The 22,473-nt window shown below is 42.7% G+C and overlaps 1 protein-coding gene across 1 annotated transcript; it reads left to right on the plus strand. All coding sequences in view use genetic code 11, as the record gives it.

The window, feature by feature from the left end:
- Nucleotides 1-99: 99 nt before the first annotated feature.
- EGR_03816 (hypothetical protein) lies at nt 100-21,859 on the plus strand (the record flags this gene model as incomplete). Its single annotated transcript, XM_024493065.1, has 19 exons — nt 100-119; nt 153-208; nt 415-493; nt 536-643; nt 680-863; nt 985-1,011; nt 4,898-4,942; nt 4,982-5,040; nt 5,306-5,351; nt 7,335-7,448; nt 7,507-7,672; nt 12,753-12,877; nt 14,871-15,107; nt 17,298-17,434; nt 18,579-18,846; nt 20,089-20,280; nt 20,976-21,450; nt 21,597-21,726; nt 21,778-21,859. 19 exons carry the CDS (start codon nt 100-102, stop codon nt 21,857-21,859), a joined length of 2,550 nt encoding a protein of 849 aa, XP_024352526.1.
- Nucleotides 21,860-22,473: the final 614 nt, after the last annotated feature.

The raw sequence follows: 22,473 nt of genomic DNA on the forward strand, positions 1-22,473 counted from the left end.
TGCTTTTTTGTCCTTGTAGATATAAGTTTTAAGCAATCAATGCAGGACTGCTAAACTTAAATGATGTCTTTCTCATGCTGATTGGTCATCTTTGTGCGGATGATTGATCTGGTCACCAGGTTTGGCGTTTCGTCGATTAAGTCATTTTTTAGACATGCTGAAGGCCTTCTCAACTTTTTCGTTGTTTACGAAATTGAAACCAGATTAAGTGAGCTAAGCTTTTACCTCAAACTCCTATTGACGATCCCAATTTGATCCCTATGTTCTGTTAATTAGATTTTACTAGACATTCATAGGTTTTCTCAAAATCCTTTACTTTGTATTTAATGGTTGTCTTTTAGTAGTAAGGCATTAACTAGTATTTGGTATCCTCACTGTTCATTTCACCCCATTCCCTTCGTATTTTCTTTCTAGTCAGGTTTCTTTTCCCTATTTCCACTGGCCGTGAATTCGTTGATCGTCTTATTGAATTTGGTCCAGGCTGTTGTAAAGAGTATGTCTTACCTTCCTTTCACTCCTCACCCTTCATGTGTAGGCTTCGTTGTGGCGAGTTTTACATCCTCCTCTTCACTGACAATGAAGGTCGTTCTGAATACGCCCACTGTCTTCAAACTGCCGAAGATCTTCTTATTTGTTTCACCAGGTAGATTGCCCACTATTCTCTTTTCATGACTTCTAGCTACCTCCCTTGGTTTGAATGTTTTCATCGCTTACTGGAGGAAGTCAAGTCAAAGGAGCTCTATAAGCACGAGCAACTTCCCACACTCCAGCAGTTCATTGCAAAGTTGTACTCCTTGAAGCCTCCGCCAGCTGAAAAAAATGCCATTTCCATTCCATACCCTGTTCTTCAAATCCCTTATCCGGTAGGTCTTCTCGTACTCTGCTTCGAAGTCACTATTCAAGATGGCTGTTTCGTTCGTATATTTTCGTTTGCTTTGGCGTTAAATTTGTAAGAGGGTTTTGGGTATCTGTGGATTGTTTTAGCAACTCAAAGCGCGCAATCTGCCTACGGTAAGCTATGACAATTCTCGTTTGTTCGGTCGCTCGTCCACGCATTCGTTAATTTGTTGGTTTGGTCATTCGCCTCGCACCCGCCAGTGTGGACATTTTTTGTTCATTTAATGCCTCTCTGCGTGTGTTTAATGCGCCGCCATCGGTGTTGCCAGTTTTGTATTCTTTGTGTTATTTTTTTTCTTTATCTAAACGCCCGCTATGCACCCCCTAACAGGTCTTTTGGAAACCTATTCTTCCATCATGATGGTAATCAATTCCCGCCAAAACGAAGGATGTGAAGCATTCTTGAAATGGCTACCGTATTTCTCATCCAATTTAATATCGACTTAGGCGTCGCATGCGGCCGACCTGTCTTTAGTTAAAAACGTCTGCCAGTACGGAATACTTTACTTCTGCATCCAAACGGTTCCTTGCAATTTTGAGGTGCCTGCGTTAATGCGTCACCTTAATTGTTCAAAAAGGGTGTTATTGCCATGGAAAAAAACGAGCGGAATACGCTTCTTATCCCATGCGATTACATTAGTTTCATGGGATAAAATACTTTCTCAAGTTAGTAATTTAACGCCTGTTCATTTATTGATCTCACTTTTTTCCAATTTTTCGCTGATCATTTGCATCATTGCTGTTCTAGAAGTTATCATTACCTGAGTTATCGCTCGTTTTTTCTTATATCTTCTCCCCCACAAAACCTCTCTGTCAGACCTTTTTGTTATAATTCTTATAGTTCTTTGCAGAAAGACGGATTAATTCATATTGATTAAGTATCGTAGGAATGACAGCTGTGAATCCTAATTTCCACGATTGTATTTCAGGTTTCTGTTACGAACGATTCATTTTTACCTGCCAGAGTTGTATTTTCTAAGCCATTATTCCATCGACTGTGCGCTCATTAACTTTTCATACTTGTTTCAACACTTCAATGACTGCAGTATCAAATTTGCTTTTGGAAGAGTTTTCTTTCGTAAGCTCCCTCTCTACTATCGTACTTAACATCACTGTTATCCCCATAGTTGCCTTTTCCATCTCTTTATTCTGCTACTTTATCGTGCTAAACGTCATTTACGTACGCTTTAACTGACCTCTTCCAGCACGGTAGCAATAATAATTCTCATTAGAACGAAAGACGAACATTCTGTTTATCATTACTGGAATGGTATTCATTTTTTGCTGTCTACTTTGTTCCCCACTCCAGTTTCTCATAGCTAGGGTTTGTTTTTCTTACCTAAAATTGCCTTTAGGCAGAATTTTGACTTAATTTTCTCCTCGCGTCAAGCAATATGTTAAGTTTTTGTATTGTCCGAGTTACTTGGGTAGGTGCAAGGTATATGAGTCGCCACTGATGTCTTCTTGATCGTATTAACCATCCTCAGATTTCTTGGACCATTGTTATGGTCGTAATTTTAATCAGAGCTGAAGACATTCATATTGAAGGCACCCATTACTTACCTAATCTCCATTTCAGGTCTCTCATACGGATGGGCCATTTTCGTTAATTCCCCATTTACACCCCATTTTTATCTCAGGTTTCTTATAAAGCTGGCTTGTTTTACGATTGAAGTGGTCTGTCAAAGAGATAAGTTCACTAAGCTTTTTTAGCACAAGTTTAACCAATACAGGGGTTTTATGATATGTCTATAATCCGTTTGGTGGTCCCCTTGCCTTTATGTCTTTTGTCATGCTGTGGTTGTAACTGGTGGCGCTTGTCAAAGTGGAATAAGCGAATTTGGATAGTCATGGATTGCTACAATATAACCTATGCCTCTTGATCTCAGCTGAGATCTCTCATGGCTGAAATCATCTTTTAGGCTGGACATTTTCCGACTAACAATTCACGAACCATCCCGAGTACATTTTCTTCAAATAGTTTATGGATGTTTCTGCCTAACTGCATTGGCTGCACTGACGGGTCTGTTGAGGCCATTTCTATCATGATAGTACTTATAGTTCTCTGATGCACACAAAATACGCAACATACATGATCGACACGCACTTTAGCGAACCGATATCATTGGACCGTCAGTCGCTGACAGCTGAGGTCTCAATTGTAGCTGGCTTATTTTCATTTATTAAAATTCTTTCATAAGTGAATGTGCGGCCGTTTGCTTGTCCCGCTTCCTTCAGTTACTTAAGAGCCCGGACTACTTGAGTTAGTCCTTGCGGATGTCATGAGGCATATTGGCAAGGGCACGGCTTTATTTTTGGCAGAATACCTGGCATTTGCAGTGTTTCATGCTACCAGACTGGAGGTGGAATCAAGGGGTCTTTATTTTGTCTGCAGTGCTTCATTGTTTACACGACAGATTTGGCACTGCTCTTGGTCTTGCATGAATTACTCTAAAAGATCCTTTTTATGACAATCCATACCCTCACCTTCGCAGTGACTAAATTAACGAAAAGTAGTAGACTTCTGAGGCCTGAGCTTTCGAGTCCCGTAGCTAAGACGATCGCCATACTTGGAATCATTGTGAACTGGAAGAAATGTCCTGGGTAGGTTATGGCACTGCTCGCTGGTGTTCCATGCCATCGTGGACCACTAATTCGTGTGTACCCTAAGATGAATCAACGATTTCCCACATTTTTCTTCACTCCTGTAATGGGGTTTGACTTTTTGCTTAGCAGCGGTGATGGGTGCTGTGCATGCTCATACACAATGATATAATCTGATTTATGGGCTATGGTGTTGCGTTTTGCCACGAATCTCTTGCTTGTTAATCGTTTCACTGGGGTTATTCATCCTACTACCACTACAACAACAATAACTCCCATTATGAACACGATCTATAAATAGCCAAGGCTGGAGTATCAGAACGCTAACAACTCTCGAATGTATTGTGTGAAGTTAGCAAACATTTTTGTGCGGCTCATTTCACTGATTTTCTCCTCTATTGACCTCTACCCCATTTTTAGAAGCTAGCGTAGAGTTTGAGATGAAGCCGTTAACGTCGTGTTGGACACTGATACGACATCATAGTCTCCTAGTAGTTTGCCAAGCAGCCTGTTTATCGCTTTCGTTACCAGACTCACTTCCATCTGATGTTCCAATTACTCTATGTCCAACGTCACAAATGTGTGACGTACTGCCTATTTCAATTTATAGCAATGAGTTGCACCAAATCCTGCTGCAAACAGATTAGTTAAGTTGATCATGCTAAGATTGGTGTTGGAAGTGGCTGGTATGTGGGGTCCATGGTAAGGTATCACATGGGTGTCATCCAATTTCCCTTGAGACGGAAGTACATACAAAAGTATATCACCTCCCCAACAGGGGTACTCGAGGGTTTCAAACATTTAACCATCTTAGATTCATACTGTCCTTGGCTCGACGTCCGTGAAATTTTCGGTTTTTTGTGTTACTTTTTTACGTAAGTGTTTTCTATTCGGGTCACTTTACTAGCACCACACCTAAAGATGACTCAAACCTGTCCTAACGTTGACCTTGCAGTACCAGTCTACGGACGACAATAGGTTTTCCTCAACCCATCATCGAGTGAGTTACATTGGCTCTGCCGAATAGATCAAGAAGTGGCATATGTTCCCTATTACAAAAAAAATAGACAAATTGAAGAAAGACTGTAACTAATCCGCTCGCCCGATCCACCTGAACCACACATGCTTTGTTCTTCGAGTAGCGTACGCACTCCACAGCCGCACCGTTCCTCGTTCTTCCCGCTCCTTTAAAATGCACGCTTTAACTCACGCACTTTCATCTCAATGGTGACAACGACCCCACCTCGGCATGACCCTACTGTTTGTTTTATTGGCGTTTGTGTGTAGGTCACGCGCATTTACTGGCTCAGAGGAGCCTTTATGCTCGCACTCACACACAAGCATGTGGTTTTGGGCTTCAAGTTTAACCTTTTTGTTCCCCTCTTCCTTTTGGTAGGATATTCGACTGCCCATTCCAACTTCCAGTAATCCCCACTTTTTGGTAAGTTTTCATTACTTGTCTAACTTCTGCCTTGCTTAGAAGGCCCTTGAACATTACTATGCATTGGAGCCCTGTCAATGGGTGGACATTTTCACCAGGTAGAAAGGTCACTCTGTCAACTCAATTGTGATTTAGTATGCTTTTAGAAAAGAGTATTCTCTTCTACTCAAAAAGTCGGCAACGCCTAACCTACTGTATCATCGCTGCAGTCTCGCTTCTCTATCCCCTCTCATGGTAAATCTTCACATTGGTTTTTTGCTTATCTATTTATCTAACCAGGGTCGCACCGATATATCCAGTGTTGTCAAGGAAATTTCTGCAAATTCTGGAGTAGGTTTTTCGTATCTGGCTGATCATCTCTAGGTCACCCGTGCCCTTCATCGCCGGAATTCACTCCTGCATGTATGAGGTAAGTGGTTGACCTTTTTTCGTTCCGGAAGCAGTTTCTTCCGGCCTTTTTGTCCAAATTGTGGTGTAGCTATTCCGGTTGAAGATTGGGATGGTTGAGTTGAAATACCTTAGAAGTCTCCTTTTCTATATTCAGTGAGTTTTTTGCTTTCGAAGATGACCATTTCCAACTTCCTTGCCAATTGCTTTTTAACACCTTTCGACCTGAATAAGCATCCTTTATCCAAAAGGATGTCTTTTTTTCAAACAATTACTTATAGATGCCTTAAGTGCGCTTAGATGGACAAGTGTGTTACCCTTCTATTTGGTTGGAGTAACGTTACCGCGGCGTTTATGTATTTTTCCCGTCTCCTGAAATGAAAGTGTTGCAAGTTTTGAAAGTTATTTGGAAGGAGTTTCTTTTAATTTGCCTAAAATTTGCTCCATTGGACCATTTTGAACTTTTTGTGGATGTTGTTTAGCAAATTTGATTTATTTGGAGTCATAAAAAGAGCAGTGCTGTCTTTACTTCATGAAAGAACGTGAAGAAGGACTCTAGTTCATTTCATTGTGTACTCGTTGTGCTGTGCTTAGGTTACCTTTGAAGATGTTGAATCCTACCAGCTTGGACTTAGTTTTGTTATAGGTGACCATAAGGCTTGAACGACTAGTAGTTTGCGCCCTCAATGTATGGGCCTAACCGCGAGAGCCTGAAAAGGTAGTTGCAGCCATTATCTCTCTATTCTAGCCGTATGGCAGGAGAATCCAGGTCCACAATTAAGCGAATAATACTACCTCTTAGTCCATCGTTTTGGATACATACGAGTTTTATGCTCCCCAATATTATGGGGTTGTTCTAGTCAAACCGTGACTCGGTTTTTTGAGGCTTAACTAGATATACTGCTATAACCGCACTATACGTGTTGTGAATACCGACTGTATCCTATCAGTGGAGGAAACAAAGCTGTCAATAAAAGCGCTTGCAGAAGATTTAAAGCACACTGCAGTACTGTGAGGGACACCCAGCAGTAAGACATTCCAATGGTGTCAACGTTTCAAAGGCAGTAGCAAACGCCTGCTAGTGATGACTTGGATCGTGGCGGTTCGCAGTCCACCTCCTCAGTATTCATTCACATGGACGGTCACTTAACGCATTGACCGCCTAATTTAAGTATAATCTGTCATAAATTCGCATAAGATATGGGTTTTCTCTTAGTGTGAACGAAGGCGATCATCTATGATCAGTTGCAACCGTAAAGTTAACCCACACTAGTTACCAAGACATGCAGACTGCTGTGTACTGATTTGGCTGAAGGTGGTTTCCAAGTTTTGGGTAAGCATTGAGATGGGTATATACATAAATGGAGCAGTAGGCAAGTAAGGGGAAAAATAGGGCCATTTTGCACTCAAGTAATTTTGTCTGCTTGAGTGTCTTCTCTTTCCATTGAAACGGTGGATAATACATGCAATGTCGTCCAATTTAGCCAAGCGATATGACATGAGGCAATCGTTTCACGCATTTACCTGGCTGGTTTTTATCTGCTTTTAAACTACTGTACAGTGTGTCTGATCGTTGTGGTTCTCTGCTGCCGGCCTTCATTACAGAGTTCCGGATTAAGGCGGTGGATAGAGATCGTCGCGGTTTTGTTGGCTCTTCCACTAAGAGGCTCCACAGTTTTAACCGTCCACACTTGACGCATTCCTCCTGTTTCGTTAGTAGCATCTAGTTAGAGGACATTCGAGTTATCTCATGATACCTTAGGTGCCATGAACAGAACCTGTGTAAACATGAAAAGTAGCTAGCGATTTTGTTATGACGTTACCATTACGACTGTCTCACTCACAAATTAGATTCTTAAGGGCTAGATAGATTTTACAACTCACTGTAGCCCAGAAGTTGTGTAAGATGGTGCAATTGGACTATTTCATCGACAAGATACCAGTTTGAGATTCGTTGAAGCCTGATAGCCTTAGAGGATGGGCTGATTTTCTATTTACATTTAAGGAAGCCAAACCTTACATCACCTACGGCACCCGTGTAGTGGATCTTGATGGTCAGCGAATTTACGTGAATATGCCGGAGGAGGAATTGGACAATGAAGCTATCCCCACGCCTATTGTAAGTGTCCAATTCGGGCTCATGTCTTCCCCCCTCTTCCCATCTTCCCTTCTTCCAGCTGGATTTCTTCGGAGTGCAGTTTACCGATGGCACTCGTTTCCTCAAATCAGCAATGAACAAAAAGAGCCACGAGTTTGCGTCGTGGAAGACCTCTCAGCTGCCGGTACAGAATTTCCTCTTCCATCAGGCCAAACCCTTCTTCGCCATCATCGTCAATCTCCTCGGTGAGCGACTCTTAAATTATGATTTGCCTAGTTAATACTTTAACTGCCAGTGTGGCTATAATAAGGTAGGTGGAAAAGAAGACTGTGATCTGACTCGAAATTGGAGTGCTCTTACTGACGTAGGAACTAATTATGGCTACTGCTGCTCAATGCTACGTGGTACACACATCGCTATGTCGTCGGATTTGAAGTAAACTCGATTTCAGTCATTTGCCCTCAGCGCCTAATCAACCGGAATGTTGCGACGCAACAGTTACTTGTAACAGTTCCTGCTGTCACTCAAAGTAGTTTACGTGATGCATATAATTAATGTAAAATACCCTTTTTCTCCGAATATGTGATCAATCAAAGTAGTGACGTAGTTTTAACTGAGAAAGATCGGACAATTGAAGAATGACGTGTGAGGAATTTTATCATAGTGTCGAAGACTTGAATTGAGATGAAGGTGAGTATGCTGGATGAGCCGAAGGTAGTTATACTCCGAGAGAGTTAGCAGCTAGATTAAGCTTGTCAAACTTTCCAAGATGCCATGAGTTTGATTGACAGTTTGGTATGCTCTTGATTTGAGGCTTGATTGAAGAGGTGGCACTCTCCAAACGACTAAACGAAATAAATGGTTGAGGAAATGGCATCATTCTAGGTGGCATTATTACCAGCTATATTGCTTTGACGACGCCCTTTTCAACCCTTTAATGAACTCAAACGTCGAGGTCCAAAGTGACCCATTGCGTTCCCTCGAATGTGGGTAATGAATAAGGAGGTTGAGCAGATGGTGAGGTAGAATGTGGTGGGAGCAGGAAGGGTAAATGACGATCCTAAAATCGCCCAGTTTAGGCTTTCAAACGTATTGTCATGCGGTTGGCATAAATTATTGTTTGTCACATTGAATTCAGATTCGAGTGTAGTTAATCTGCATTACCGATTGTATAATAACGATGTGCGGCTTACTTCACCACTCAATCTCATCCTTGAGGTCTCATTTCCTGCACGCTTTCGCGTCTTGAATTGGCCCATTTTATCACGTAGCACGTTTAAGAGGAGGTATTCAGTCTGCTAATACTCTACTTTGGTTGTTCTCGTGTTACCACAACCATCGCGAAGATATTTTGCTGTCGAGGATGTCATTGTTGAGTTCTGCCTCCCTCTTCATCAATATGTAGCATCCTGAAGTGGTAATATGCCATGCGAGTAGGAAAGATACGGACAAGGTGAGCGACTGTGTACTAATGACTGAACGATGTCCTACATCAAGCCTATCCAATGCGTCAATTGCACTTTGTAATGACATTCGCTGGAGGTCAACCTTTTGAAGGGATTTATCGTGCTATTTCACCCGAGGAAGTGTAGTGTGACTGTCTGAGTTTATTGACGAATTGCCGGAAACTAATCTCCAGACATCAGCGACCATCCTGTTGAATCTATAGTGTGACTGCAGATTAAATCGCCCAAATCAAGTATTCTTTCTCCGTAACACCTAAATTCGGTTGCCAGTCAACAAAATCCAGTTGGATCCTCATTTTGATCGGGGGTGCTTACTGCTGCCACCAGTGTAGAGGTCCGACTCCCTCCTGAAGTTGTGACATCCCTTACCGCGTGTATGGCTGAAGATCTATTATTAACATTCAGAGGGCCTGGGTACGGTTGAAAGGTCACACCGTCGCCTCGCGAAGCCTGAAGAAACCTGTATTTAAAACTACCAGTAAATGTCATTTTAGGCTTAAAAGCACTCGGGTGGATTCCAGACAAATGTGCGATTTATCTCCTGTCTCGTTTCTTCTTTTCCACAGCGTTATGGATAAAAATGCTTCAAGGCTAGCGGTTTTTTGTTGATCCTGGTTAATTTGTAAGGCATCAGGCTGTTGCTGCTGCTGCTGCTGCTGTTGCTGCACAGGGTCACATGCTTATGAGCAACTAGGAAAAAATGGAAGGCAGGAATTTAATAACAACAATTAAAATTTATTACCAGTGTGTTAATACCGATGAAAGCAATTGGGGAAGGGAATAAAACATTTGACTTTATTTTTGTAAATAAGATATTACACCAACCATTTGGTAATATTAAAGGCCGAAACCATTGATATAATATGGCGTAGTCGAAAAAAAATTGTCCGATTTTCGGTATCGTTTACTACAATGACTCCGTGGAATTTGTCGAGTGCGAGTGGGTGTTTATGTACGTGCATGACAAAGCATGAGTGAGCCATCAGTATGGTATTCGCTATTCTGCCCTCCATTACTTTCTAGTTTTTGTTTTTTTACTTCCATGTATCACAAAACGTCCATTGAAACTGGTGCATGTGCTTCAAGCTTATCTACTTAACCGTTCGAGGTATGGCGAAGGGTGGCTCCTTGTTCTATTTGTTTCATAGCATTTGAAGGGAGCGTGGTGCGTCGTGGCAGAACGCATCACCCGGAATCAAGCGGTTTAAACAATTGAAGCAGTTTTTGCGATGAGTCGTCATTGGTCATGATACAATAGTCCCCAGTTCCCATTTTCATCCCTCCTTGTTTAAAACAAACATTGTTTCTGAGGGGCAAGCAACTTTAGCGAGTGAATCCACCGTACTCACATGTCATATGACATTGAAAACGGGGAAGAAGCACAAGCATTGCACATTTTGAGTCCATTTTTAGCTCAGTAAACGCACCAGAGGTAATGGAGCTCAAGATGTTGTTACCGAGCGGTGGCTCTCGGAGATTCAACAATCGATATTCTCCATTCAAAATAAGGTCGTCCGTTGTTGTAAAGAATTTGGCGATAAGTCTTCCCAGGTGAATGCTCTTAAAGCTTGCGGTAGCACATTGGGGTGTGGAAGTCTCCCCATTTCTTCGTAATAACAGTTCTTAATGTCTACACTTCCTGTAATTATACTTCAGTGACTTTCTTGCACCCTTAACGGATGTTTCCGGAAGGAAAGTGAAGAGATCAAGCAAAAATTGGTGGTATTATTTTCCACGACTTCGTCTTCTTGAGGTGAACTTCAACGAACCATTTGTCTACTGATGAGTAAACAAATCTGCCCACTTTGATTTTAGCCAAGAATGAAATGTGTGAAACTGAATTTACAAACAGCCTAGAGGTCACCCGATTGCCGATATTATTTTGGTAGCCTTAAGCACACTTTTTTTTCAGAACTTAATCCTTAAAAAAAGATATCACGTGCATTTTTGGTTCGGCTATTATCGCTAGAAGTTAACTAGGGTTGGCTATAATGCTTGAGTGATTTCTTTCGTGGCAGTTCTCATATGGCTGTAGATTTTCATCACTAGGAGGTAACTTTAGGCTACTGGGAGGTGACCATTTCCAGTTTGATGTTTCGTGTCATTTTAATTGTGATGACCTAGTAATGGCTGCCACAGTAATTATACCTGGAGCTAAACAGGCGACTCTCTCAAGGGTCAAGCATAGGGCGTTGTGGGTCAAGATTTGGTGGAAAGAACTTTGAAGCTAGCTAATTTCCCGCCGGCTTTTTGAATAATCTTTCACTTTTGCGTATCCGGCTGCCAATTGTGTCTGAATTCGGATTCAGGTGCTAGCACATTCGCCGCCGGCATCACATATATGCGACGTCGGGGTTCCCTTACCTGACCTCGGGGCGACAAATACTTGTAATTATGAATTCTTTGGTACTTTTTAATAAGTTTACAATGGTAAGGTAGTGTCAGAATGTTCGCTGGTTGAGGATCATTGCTTTTCCTTCAGTTCTCCATTGACTCCCTGATATTAGGGGTGTTAAAGTAAGAGGCCTGTATCCTCAACATCTCGGCCACATTCCACAGAATGGAAGCATGAAACTATTTGCCAATCTAAGATGTTTACTTGACCTACATATACTACAAATTGGGCCCGAGTCATTCCATTTCGCATTTCACCCAAGTTGATGCCATTTGTTGCTATGTGAGTTTGGTGCTTGAGGTAGTTTACAGCGCTTTGATCTCCGAAGACGCCGTGAGAACTACCTACAGGAGAGATGAGAGGTTAATAGCATAGTTCTAGGTCATCTCTGCGGCAGCTTAATTGCCGAAGGCTGGAAAGGTCTGTGTGGTCGAGTATAAAATTGTGATAGCACTCCCCCTCCTCTCTCTCTCCATCATCGTCTCCAATGCTCTCCATGACCGCTCTTTCATTCACGCGGGTGAGATCGGAATAAATCTAAGTTAATCGCGGGGAAGGAATGAGAATCACTAAGAGAGGACTTGATTTTAGCAATTTGAATCGCATTGTAACTATTTAGTGGTTTTGATTTGCTAAGGTCTAGACGCTTATTTCCTTCGTCAGACGTTTACCCTAAAGCAAAATCGGTTAACAAAATACACCGAACTATATTTCTGTTTTCGGCACTCCTGTCCAGTCGCTTGACCTAGTCATTTCTGGTCTCTTGCCACTCGAGGAGGTGCTGAGTCAATAGTGTCAACAGTTTCTTTAAGGCGATTACAAGTGGTTTAAATCTAATCTTGCTCTATTTCTGTCAAGTATGTTCAACTGGAAACTCGAGTATTTGTCGAAAATCGCTACTATGTTACTATGCCTTTGTTTTGAGTCTCCACAGATTCTGCCATCTACAGTAAATAGTCGATGACCCCCTTCTATGAGGCATTTTGTAATTCCAATTGCTGATTTGTAGCGTGTTTGCTTGCCGTTTTCACCAATGTATCGCCGGAGTTACCCTTAGGAAAACTATGAAACGTACCTCCTTTCAAGTCACCTTATTTCAAGTGTACAGATAAACTGATAGACCGGTAGTTTAGGCGGCACCAACACAGGTCAAATTGCCAATGACCTGGTAATGTCCTTGTATTCAAACGGGCAGCTAGGTCGAACAAGCTGGTAGATCCAAAAACGTCAAAATGCGTGGAACGTTCGATAGATACCACCAGGTGCGGAATGTTACGGGAGATAAGTCTTTTCATGAGAATGGCTGTCCTGGGGTGGTTTAGGCCTACTGGAAAATCCCAGAATTCAAAGGTTCAAGTTTGATTTTACCGTCCCTCCTACTTTGGATACTGAATTCTCGGATGTAAAAAGTGTACATGGCGGTAGTCTCTCTTCAATGGGCATAATTTTCTTTATTCCCTGTAGGATACTTCCGCGACTGCACAAATTCAGCTGGTCAGGTGGATTTCCAACAGATGATTGCCTGCCAGGACTGCCCACAACTAAAGGCGTTCCTTCAGCGACTCTACGAGTCTCAGATGGTGCACTGTGTAGGTCATTCATCTTATTTGTTTCCTATTTATCTGATTCAACTGGAAGTGTGCTCTGCAACTGCTTCCGTGACCACTTCTACAACATTGTCACGTTAGAAGTGGTGATTTTCCAAGGGGATGGGGCTTAGCTTCTTGGTTTGGGTTTTTGATCGAATTGTCATGAAGCCTCACAAGTCCGATCTGTTGTCTCATCGTTCGGTTTATCTCTGGTGATGACCTGGGAAATGCGAGTTTAGAGATTTCTCTATCGCCAGATAGACAGAAGAGTCTGGGGGGTCAAAAGCATAACTTTATACTGAATTGCTCTATTATGGAAAAGTTTTCCTTGAAAGCCATCCTCGGTGTTTTCCGACTGAACCAAAAATAATGCGATAGATTATCATCACAGTGAGAATGCTCCCTTATTCATTGGTGGTAGTTTGCACCACAAATTTATGTGACCTTGGAATGTCACATGATTAGTTAAAGTAGTTCAGGCAGGGAGGCTTCATTTCAGGAATAGTAATAAAGGCTGGATGATGTACATAGAAACGTTTGCGTAAAAGTGACGTAAGGGTATACTGTCTACCGATTTCTCCTGACAACAATGTCAACGCTTCGATGAGAACTATTTTGATTCGTTCAAACCTGGTTTTGCTACCTTAGATCAAGGCTCAAGATGTCACCTTTCCCCAACTTCACCCCTCTTTAGTAGATGCTCTTCTTCTATGATACCTAGCCTAGATACCACAGAGGAAGAGGATTATTGTTCTTTTAGGATGATTCTGCCAACTGCGGATTCATTTTAGACTCTGAGACGTATTTGAAGAGGTTACAAGGCCCGCGGGTTCGGAAATCGCCTTCTTATACAGTACAGCTGCAATTTGCATACCCACAGTGTACTATGTGAATCATTGTTAGTCAATCAGTCACTGCTTTCGTGACTGGCTCCTTAATGCAGCTACACTGTTCAAACGATTCTTCCGCTTTCCAGTTAAAATGAAATGAGGCTCTGTGATGATTAACTTATTCATTTTGTGGATTTGCATAGTTAGATTTTCCCCCTCTCGCTCTCCTGAATGGAATCCCTCTGTCCGAAATCATCCTTCATTCTGATTGCCCTCTTTTTAGATGATGCGATTCCTGTTTCCGTTCGCTAGACTGTTTTTCCCAAACAATAGCCTGGAGGTTAGTCTCATTACTATGACATTTTGTGGATTTTTCTCACCACGGAGTAGATGGGTTATGTGTTATGGAGTTAATAAATCATACACGTTATGATTTTTAAAAGCCGTCTTGAAATACTCTCACCGTCTTCTGGCCACCTTTCTTACCCACAAGTCGTTTTTATTTCCTGAATTGCTTTTGATATGATTAAATCGCCAATTCTTGTCAGGTTGGCGGTTGCTTCGTTACCAATTTTAAACTTCCTTAAATGTTCCTTTCCCAGGAGCCTTTTAATTGTCCATCTTTCCTATTAAGACCGTGTTTATAACCATTAGGGGAGGTAGTGTGGCTAAAAATCCAAATTTGGATTTTCATTGGAGCACATTATTTCAATAACTGCCGACGATGAGGCTTTCTGTCTCTCGAATGAATGTCTCCGTCCAAAAGCGCCCTTCATTCTAATTACCCTCTTTTTAAGAAATGCAACTCTTTATTCCGTTATACGCATAAATCGTTATGAACAGGACAGAGGGCACTGACAAAATGATGCAGCTCCATATTTTATAGTGGGTTCTGACAAGTCCCTTAAATTACTTGGAAGAATGAATTTTCTCCTTAAATAGTACCCTAACACTAGTGAACATTGATAATGAAGCGTCTATAGTTTGACAGTTATCCGCAGACATCTGCTTCCTGTCTTTAATCAGGAAAAAAACATGAACTATTTTTAAATGTGACTTCCTTCATTTGGGGAAACAATGCCCAACTACAGTTCGAAATATCAACGTACGATTGAGGAAGGTTGGGAGTGGTTAGTGAACGAGCACATATTTTTTCCTCTTAGTTTCTGGACGAGCGATTGGCCAAACACACGGTGGATGAATTCGATGTTCAGGCTCGCCTCCTCTCAGATAAGTGTAAGGAGCGTCTACACCAGAGTGGCTCCAATAAGCTCAACTTCGGAGATCCTCGATGGATCGAGTGCAAGCGCTCAATCACCACCAATGGGGTGATTAACAATCTGCGCATCCGACGCAAACTTGGCCAACAGTTCATCAAGTTAACCTCTAGAGGAGCTACGGTGAGAAATGGTGTATTAAGAGATGGGAAATTTTCTTCTGCTTCTCTCTTTGAAGCGTGCTTCACACCTCTGTGCTCTAATCGTAGACTTGTTTTGAAACTTACACCGTTGTCACTGTCATCACCCGCTCATCACTTAGTGTTTTATGCCGCCTCAGTTTTTGTAAAACGCCAAGTTTGTCATAAAAAACTTTGACGAGATTTTCATGACAAACAAATCGGTGATTGTAATTTTAGCGCCTTGGATCTCCCCCAAAGTCATAATAGGCCATGCCACTATGGTAGATTTGTTATTAAAGTACAGAAGGGCTGAGAGGCTGCCAAGATGGGAATACAAATTACGGAGACTGAATGTACGACTAAAGTAGGTGTCATTCTACTGTATGGCCTTTCCCCTTGAGCGTGTCCGTTGACACCCTTCTTGGTGGTCACTCTTCTTCAACCATTATGAGGTAGGAATGGTAGTTGCTAAGTTTTCACATGACCGAGAGGACATTTACGCCTAGCCTCATTGATGCAGCACGGCCATTCTGTTGTATCCGAAGTCTCGTGCTCTTTGCGAACAACTGCGTTGGAGTAGAGGGATTCACTGGCTTCATCTGGCTCCATCTATGCGCAACAGATGCTGTCCTTGTGTGACATCACAGTGTATTAATCGGTCAAGTATGTCAGGCCAGTTGCTCTTTAGGGTTGAGTTTGCGTGTTTCCGCCGCCAGTTTAACATCCCATTTCTTCACGAAAGTCGTAAGGCGCCATACCGGTATGGAATGCAATTTATCATTTAACGTATAGAAGGATTGAGTGCTGTTGGAATGTCTTTCCAATTCTTGAATATTCTTCGCTTTATTTTTTTTTAATTTGTCCAAAATATCACGGTGAACTTTTTGAAACTTGTCGTATGAATGCTTCAATTGCCAGACGTTAGTGTCAGTACACTGAATGCCTGTTTGCTTCATCCATCACCCTCTATCTGAGAAGGCCCATGTAAAAGGGGTTCTATTGTTTTCTTTGTTATTTCACAATAAAACAGTATTTTAACCATCTTTAAACTGTTACCAAAACTCATTAATTTTATGTTTATTTTCGTCGAGAAATATGACAAAATTGGTCCACATTGTCAGCCTAATTTGTCTTGCATGATTAGACTTTGGACCCTCACCGACTGGCTGTGCGAATGTCAGGCACTGTAATCGGTCGATTTCAGGCTTTTTTTGCTTATTTATGTGTTTCCGTTGACATTTGATCACTGCATTTAGCTGATGCACCATTTTCTGCTTTAATTTGTGTTTAACGCCTCCAAAATTTGATTCACTTGCCCCTGCCCATCGAGAAAATCGCTGTCACGCCTGTTATTGGTTTCAGTGACTATCAAAAACTAATTATCACTAAGCCTCCTTGTCGGCATCACTTGATAATTTTTGGAGTTTCTCAGAGGATTACTTTAAGTGCGTTGATAATCAGCCACTGGAGTGCTCATAGTCACCTTAGTAATTGTCCTGGGATTGGTTGGTTCCAGTGCCCCCCCCCCCCGTTCGCCCCCTCATTTTCCTTTGCATCTCATTGGTTCCTTTAATTCATAACTACACGTCTATTTGCATGCTCACTAATCAAATAAATGTTGATCATGCCTACCATTATTCATAATTGGTTGGCCATTGTAACAATTTCCTAATCAGTTTCTCTGATTGCGAGGTCACATTACTTTGATATGTTCGGTCACCTGCTCCCAACGATTATTAAGGCAATAAGAGGCGGTCAAAATGATCCTGCGTTTTTCGTTGTGCACCTCTGCAATTCAGGCACAAATATGCACACAGAACCGAGATGTTGGCCCATCGGCAGTTATTATCCTGTGCTGAACTACTTTCCCTTCATTTTTCTATTTATATCCTCACCTTAACTCTCCTGGATAAGAAGGCACTCACAAAGTGGCACACACGGCTATGCTAATTAGCCTTCCATGAGCTCACACATCACGAGTGGTGAGCCACAACTGCTGTTTGCCTGCTTGCAATATTAAGAATAATTCCAATGCGAGAAAGAAAGTACTGTCTAGCAGGTGACATTGCTGTCCAAATTGGGTGCCTCTCTAGGACACGATTTGCCGCTGCTTTTGTACAAGCACGCATTGTATCAGTAGAAGCCATTGATATAATACTTCGGATTTGGTCTTTTCTGACTACTCATCTAGAAGACTTCCCGTTCCAAATCGGAGAAGGCGGGCTCGCCGTTGACGCAAAAGGAGGCAGCTAACGGTTTCCCCCCGACTCCTTCGATTTCCCACTCCCGTAGCACCAATATGGCCGATGCTGGACGTGGCGACAACTTGTGAGTTATCTTCCCTTTTTGTTATTCCTCTCATCCTGCATTCGTGTGGTGTTAGGGTGCCTGAGTTTCCTCTTCATCCTATTTATGCGTGAGAGACATCTCCCGGTAGCTTTCAATTTCTCGGGTTTTTGAGCAAAGTGGGTGCCATGTGGATCACATGCGTCAGTTGCCTCCTTCGTGTTCAAATCACAGAATCTCGGAATAAGTAATCGTTTACGGTAGGAAATAAAGGCGCTCCTCGATTCTTCGTGGCAGTTTTCAGCCGTCATTTAAGTAGCTCCATTTCACGATGCATTTGAAATGTTGATGGTAGGCGTTATCAGTTTCATCTTGTTTTACAATCCCCATATGGGCTTGCCGAATGGGTGTGCACACGAAGCCTGTTTTTGGCAGTCTACAGGGGGGATAATAACCTTTATCTCAAATACGCACCATTAGAGGCTCACAAATCATCTTCTGCATTCCTAAATGCTGAATTTTAAAAGGCGAACGTCTGCTTTCCCTTTCCACTTTTAATCTCGATTCCCCTAGAGCTGACAGTTTTATGGAAGCTCCCTTTCACTCTCTTCCTCTCTCCCTTGCCTTCAAGCTAAAAGTTGTCGAGGAGTGTGTCCTTTTGTGAGTATGTCCTCGGTTGAAGCAAGGGTCATGGAGGTTTGTGCATGCCTGCGTGTTCATTTAAATGCAAGTACACCTTCTACCGGCTTGCTCAAATCTCATACCATGACGAGAGTCTGGCTGTGTGCTGTTTTACACACAAAGCGGCTTTGGAGGGTATCATTGGATTCTCACGGAGCTCCTAGCTCACTCGTGAAAGAATTATTGTTGTGACGAAATTTGGTTTGGTGTCTCATACCACTTGAATGTCTCAGGCTCCAATCCAATGTCTAGTGTTTTGTCTCCAAGTTGAGAATGCATCTGTATCTATTCTAACCTCATTGGGGCATTTTGTCCCTCAATTGCCGCCGCACCTTTATCGTTTCTCGATCTAACGTCTAATCCGCTCACTTCCATCGGCATTGCTCCTCCTTTAACACACTAAGGGGACTCCCTGACTTCGTTAAAACCTGTTCCGAACGTCTCCGAACTTTCAGTGAATATTGGAACACCGATTCACCTCCCAATCCCCTCATTTCCACAATAGCGGCTCTGCCGAGAGTCGACCACGCGCCACTCTGCCAGTCACCAACTCTCGGCCCATCCGTCCACAGCAGAACGCGCGAATGTCCACCCCCGCAACCACAATGGCAACGCGCTTTAGTGAACGTCTTCCATCCCCCGTGGAATGCCTCTGCGTCCCACAGGGGGTGCCACTGGCAGGACCAGTCAGAGAAGCTCCCATCACCCCCACCTCTATCTCACAACGGCCTCCGATTCCACCGAAGAATTTTGTTCTCCTGGCCAGCAATAAGGTTTGGTTAATGAAATATGATTATAAAAGTAGCATTTTAGCTTTACTTCCTCTTTCCATTCATCGTTCTTACTTTGCTTACCTTTTAATGCTACTCCACCTCTTATCCAAGTTATCCGCAGTTCTATGCAACATGAGAAGGGATAGAGTTCTCAAACCCTGAATATAAATAACCAATCTGATGTCAATCTTACATACACTTTCTTAAGAAGAATTTTGATTTGTCCAAATGGGGTTTCACATCGGTACTGGCTGTTATGCAAAGTTCAAATTTGGAACAGTCTTCAAAAGTCCAGTCATATTCAACCGGCCATTCTGCTATTTTCTTTCTCTACCCTTGAAATAATGTGATGTTTGAGCTTCCACTATTAGTATAGTTGATCCATTTTGGTTTTTGGTTTAAAATGTCAAGTGGAAGCCTTAATAACGCTTAAAGCGAGTCACGAAGCGGCTCGTTTACATCTACATGCGATGGGAAGTGAAAGGTGTGGTGGAAGCTGAGCCACTGAGTGCCACATGTCATGCATCAACAGGTGACAAAAGAACTTGGTAGGATAGCGATGTGCCATTCACTTCTTTTATCTACGTCATAAAAGTGGAACGTTAGACCAGGGTTGTGTTGGTAGATGACTGTTACCCTTTTTCAATGTCAAACAAACGAGCTTGTCATTATCCTCTCTGGTGTAGCGGACTGAAGATGAAATTGTTAATTGAAAGTTGTTCACTTGCCGAGGGTAAAGCAGCAATTGCGATTGTGAGATCTATCCATTCGATGCGTTATATCTCAAAGACGTCTTAATGGGACTTCACTAACAACGACAAAAGTTAGTCATCCGGTGCGCGGGAGGCGGAGCGATTTCTATTCTTATGAGACAACGCATACCATGGACCGGTGTAAAGATGTCCACTTGAGCTGGAATAGTAGGAAGGGAGGAACTACCACACCTTATCCTCCTTATTGGTCTGATATTATTTCTCCACGTTACGGTTATTATCGTTTCCTGGAGTCGGACACTAGCATGTGAAATAGACTAGACAGTTGCTAAATGGGGGTGGTGATGGAGAGAGAGGTGGTTGGAGATGGAGATGGTTGATTTTTCTGTTACAGACAAAGCGTTCTATAAGGGTGAGATCCAAAGTATACTTGCCTCCCATCGCAAGAGGATGCTATCTCGAGGATTATCCCAGTGAGTAAAGTATTTGAAGAGGACACAGTCAGACGTCCGCTTAGAAGGGGACCTAGTGCAGCTATGAAGTTCGATCCCGCTACCTGGAGTACACTGCACTTTCCATCATCCGTGGAGCGAAGATGCTTTTTGAGTGTTGGAAGCCATCCCACCAACAGACTGTCTCGTCCACAATGCACAATTCAGTGTTCAACGCAAAGATTCGAAATTACGGACAAATGGTAGAGGAGGAGAAGGAGGAGGGGACTGTTAGTAGACTGATGTCTATCTATCCTTTAAAAGGCATGCAAATTTCGATTGGATCCACTTCACGCGGTTTTAAAGGTAACATTAATTCATCCAATCGAGGTGTAGTGAAAGCCGCTTGAACTTTTATGCCTCACCTGACCATGGAGGTGTGAAACGGGTAGGGGATCACACCTCTAGCATGGCGGTCAATCTGCGGAGGACTGAAGAGGCCTTATTTGAAGCGTAACTTTATACCTGAATTTTTGTCTGCATTTGAGACTCATTACTATTATTATTTGAACGGTTCTTCACACTAGATGAAACGCTAATCCTCCCCCCCCCCCCCCCTACTTGCATTGGTGTTTTGAAGTCTAAGTTGATCATGGCTTTTGGAATAACTAATTTTTTTTGCCCTATCGGTGAAAAAACCCAGTGTTATTTGCACACAGGTCAGGTGATGTATTCTTACGCCTTTTTGTCCATTAAAACAATGAGCTGTTTAATAATGCGTTTAAGATTCAGATCTTGGCGATAGGGATGGTATACTAACTTCCCTCACTGCTTTTACAAGAGGAGATAAAGTACTTTTAGGCATTTGTTGCTGGCATTTCATATTCCATCCTCAACCAACTTCAAAGAACTTTTGCCTTGTGGAAGCATGCTTGATTGGTAAAAAAATAGCGAAACATCTCACATACTTTCCCTTCCGCTTTAGCAATTCCATTGCAGCACCGCATCCCCACCCATCCCTCGCCGCAACTTCCAAAACACTTTCCCCTCCGCTCCCTTCTCTTCCACCTCCTACTCGGAGAGATTCAAGTCCACCAGCTTTGACCAAGACACGAATACACCCCCTCCGGCTCTTCCACCGCGCCGCCCCTCCCTCCAGCCCACACACCGGCCCCGCCCACCATTACCTCAATTACCACCGTCGGTAGTAATGACTAGCTTCTCCTCCGTCGCTTCTACCTCGGCGACACGCGTCAACTCCACGCCTGACTTGTTGGACGGGGCAGGTAGCAGTGGCGGAGGCGGAAGCACCAGTAGCGAATCGGTGTTAGCCAGCAGCGCCTCCTTGCGAACGGTGGACAGTGTTGATGGAAGGGGTAGTGGTGGGGAGGCTGGTGCGGAGAGACTAACACCTCTGGGGTTTCGACCGCCATGTGCCTTCCCACGATCAAATAGTAGCAGTGAGTGCCAACTCTTTTTCAACCTTCAGTGTTGTTTCTTGCTTAAACTGTCATTCCATATTTTCCCTTTCGTGTTTGTTTTTTTAATGGTAACTACTTAAGCACTCAGAGAGTAAAATTTCAGGCTTCGTTGCCACTATGTTAAGGGCACGTTGAAGCCCCATACGATATCTGTATCAATTCTAAGTACATCGACTCAACTGTAATTAATTTCAAACCCTGGATTCTTAATTATGTCATAAGAATGTACCTTGTCTCTGCCACAACTCGAGACCAGTGAGTCCTATTTTTCTATTCCTCAGTAATAGGCTTGTGCATTACGGCTAGAATATACCAACATCCAGGACATCCTAAACTGCGCAGTAATTTAGTCAATCCTCAGACCTGGCAGTGGGCTGAGATTCGCTGAAATTTGTTCGAGCAAAAGTCGCCCTTTTATCCCTTCCTCAAATTGTCCCCAGGTTGAGAAATAATAGTAGAACAAAATAACCAGTCAAGGGGGAGTGATTCATGTTTTTAGTGTTGTTTCCACTTCCTGGAGCATGCGAGTGAAGAAGAAGACGCGTTGAACGGCTTCGAGAAAGTGGCTGGAGCTCTGGAGCAAAAGAAAAGTCCAATTTAATGGCCTTATGCATCTCTCAAAACTCAGGTTCACCCTCCGTAATGGACACACCAATATGGAACACAATATCGCATGGGCGAAATTCCGCCAGTTCTCACTAAACGAATTCTTTTTTACTAACACTCTAACCGTAAATTTAACCATTTATTTGTTTCCTCCTCCCAGTTTGATTGAATTTGTTCAGGGTGGATGGTTACAACTGCTTTTTGCAGTTAAAGCCATCTACAAGAAAAGGACTTTTGCCGAGCATTGACAAATTAACTGCGACTTTGTTCATTAGTGACTACGTCCTCCTTTTTGCCCAATACTTGGACTGTTTTTTGGTATTTCGAGGTGCCTGCACTGCCGCACAAGAATTCCCATTTTCAAGCACAAGTTTCACATTTTCAAAGTGTGATCTA

Source organism: Echinococcus granulosus (genome assembly GCF_000524195.1).
Source record: "Echinococcus granulosus chromosome Unknown EG_S00021, whole genome shotgun sequence".
Classification (NCBI taxonomy): Eukaryota; Metazoa; Platyhelminthes; class Cestoda; order Cyclophyllidea; family Taeniidae; genus Echinococcus; species Echinococcus granulosus.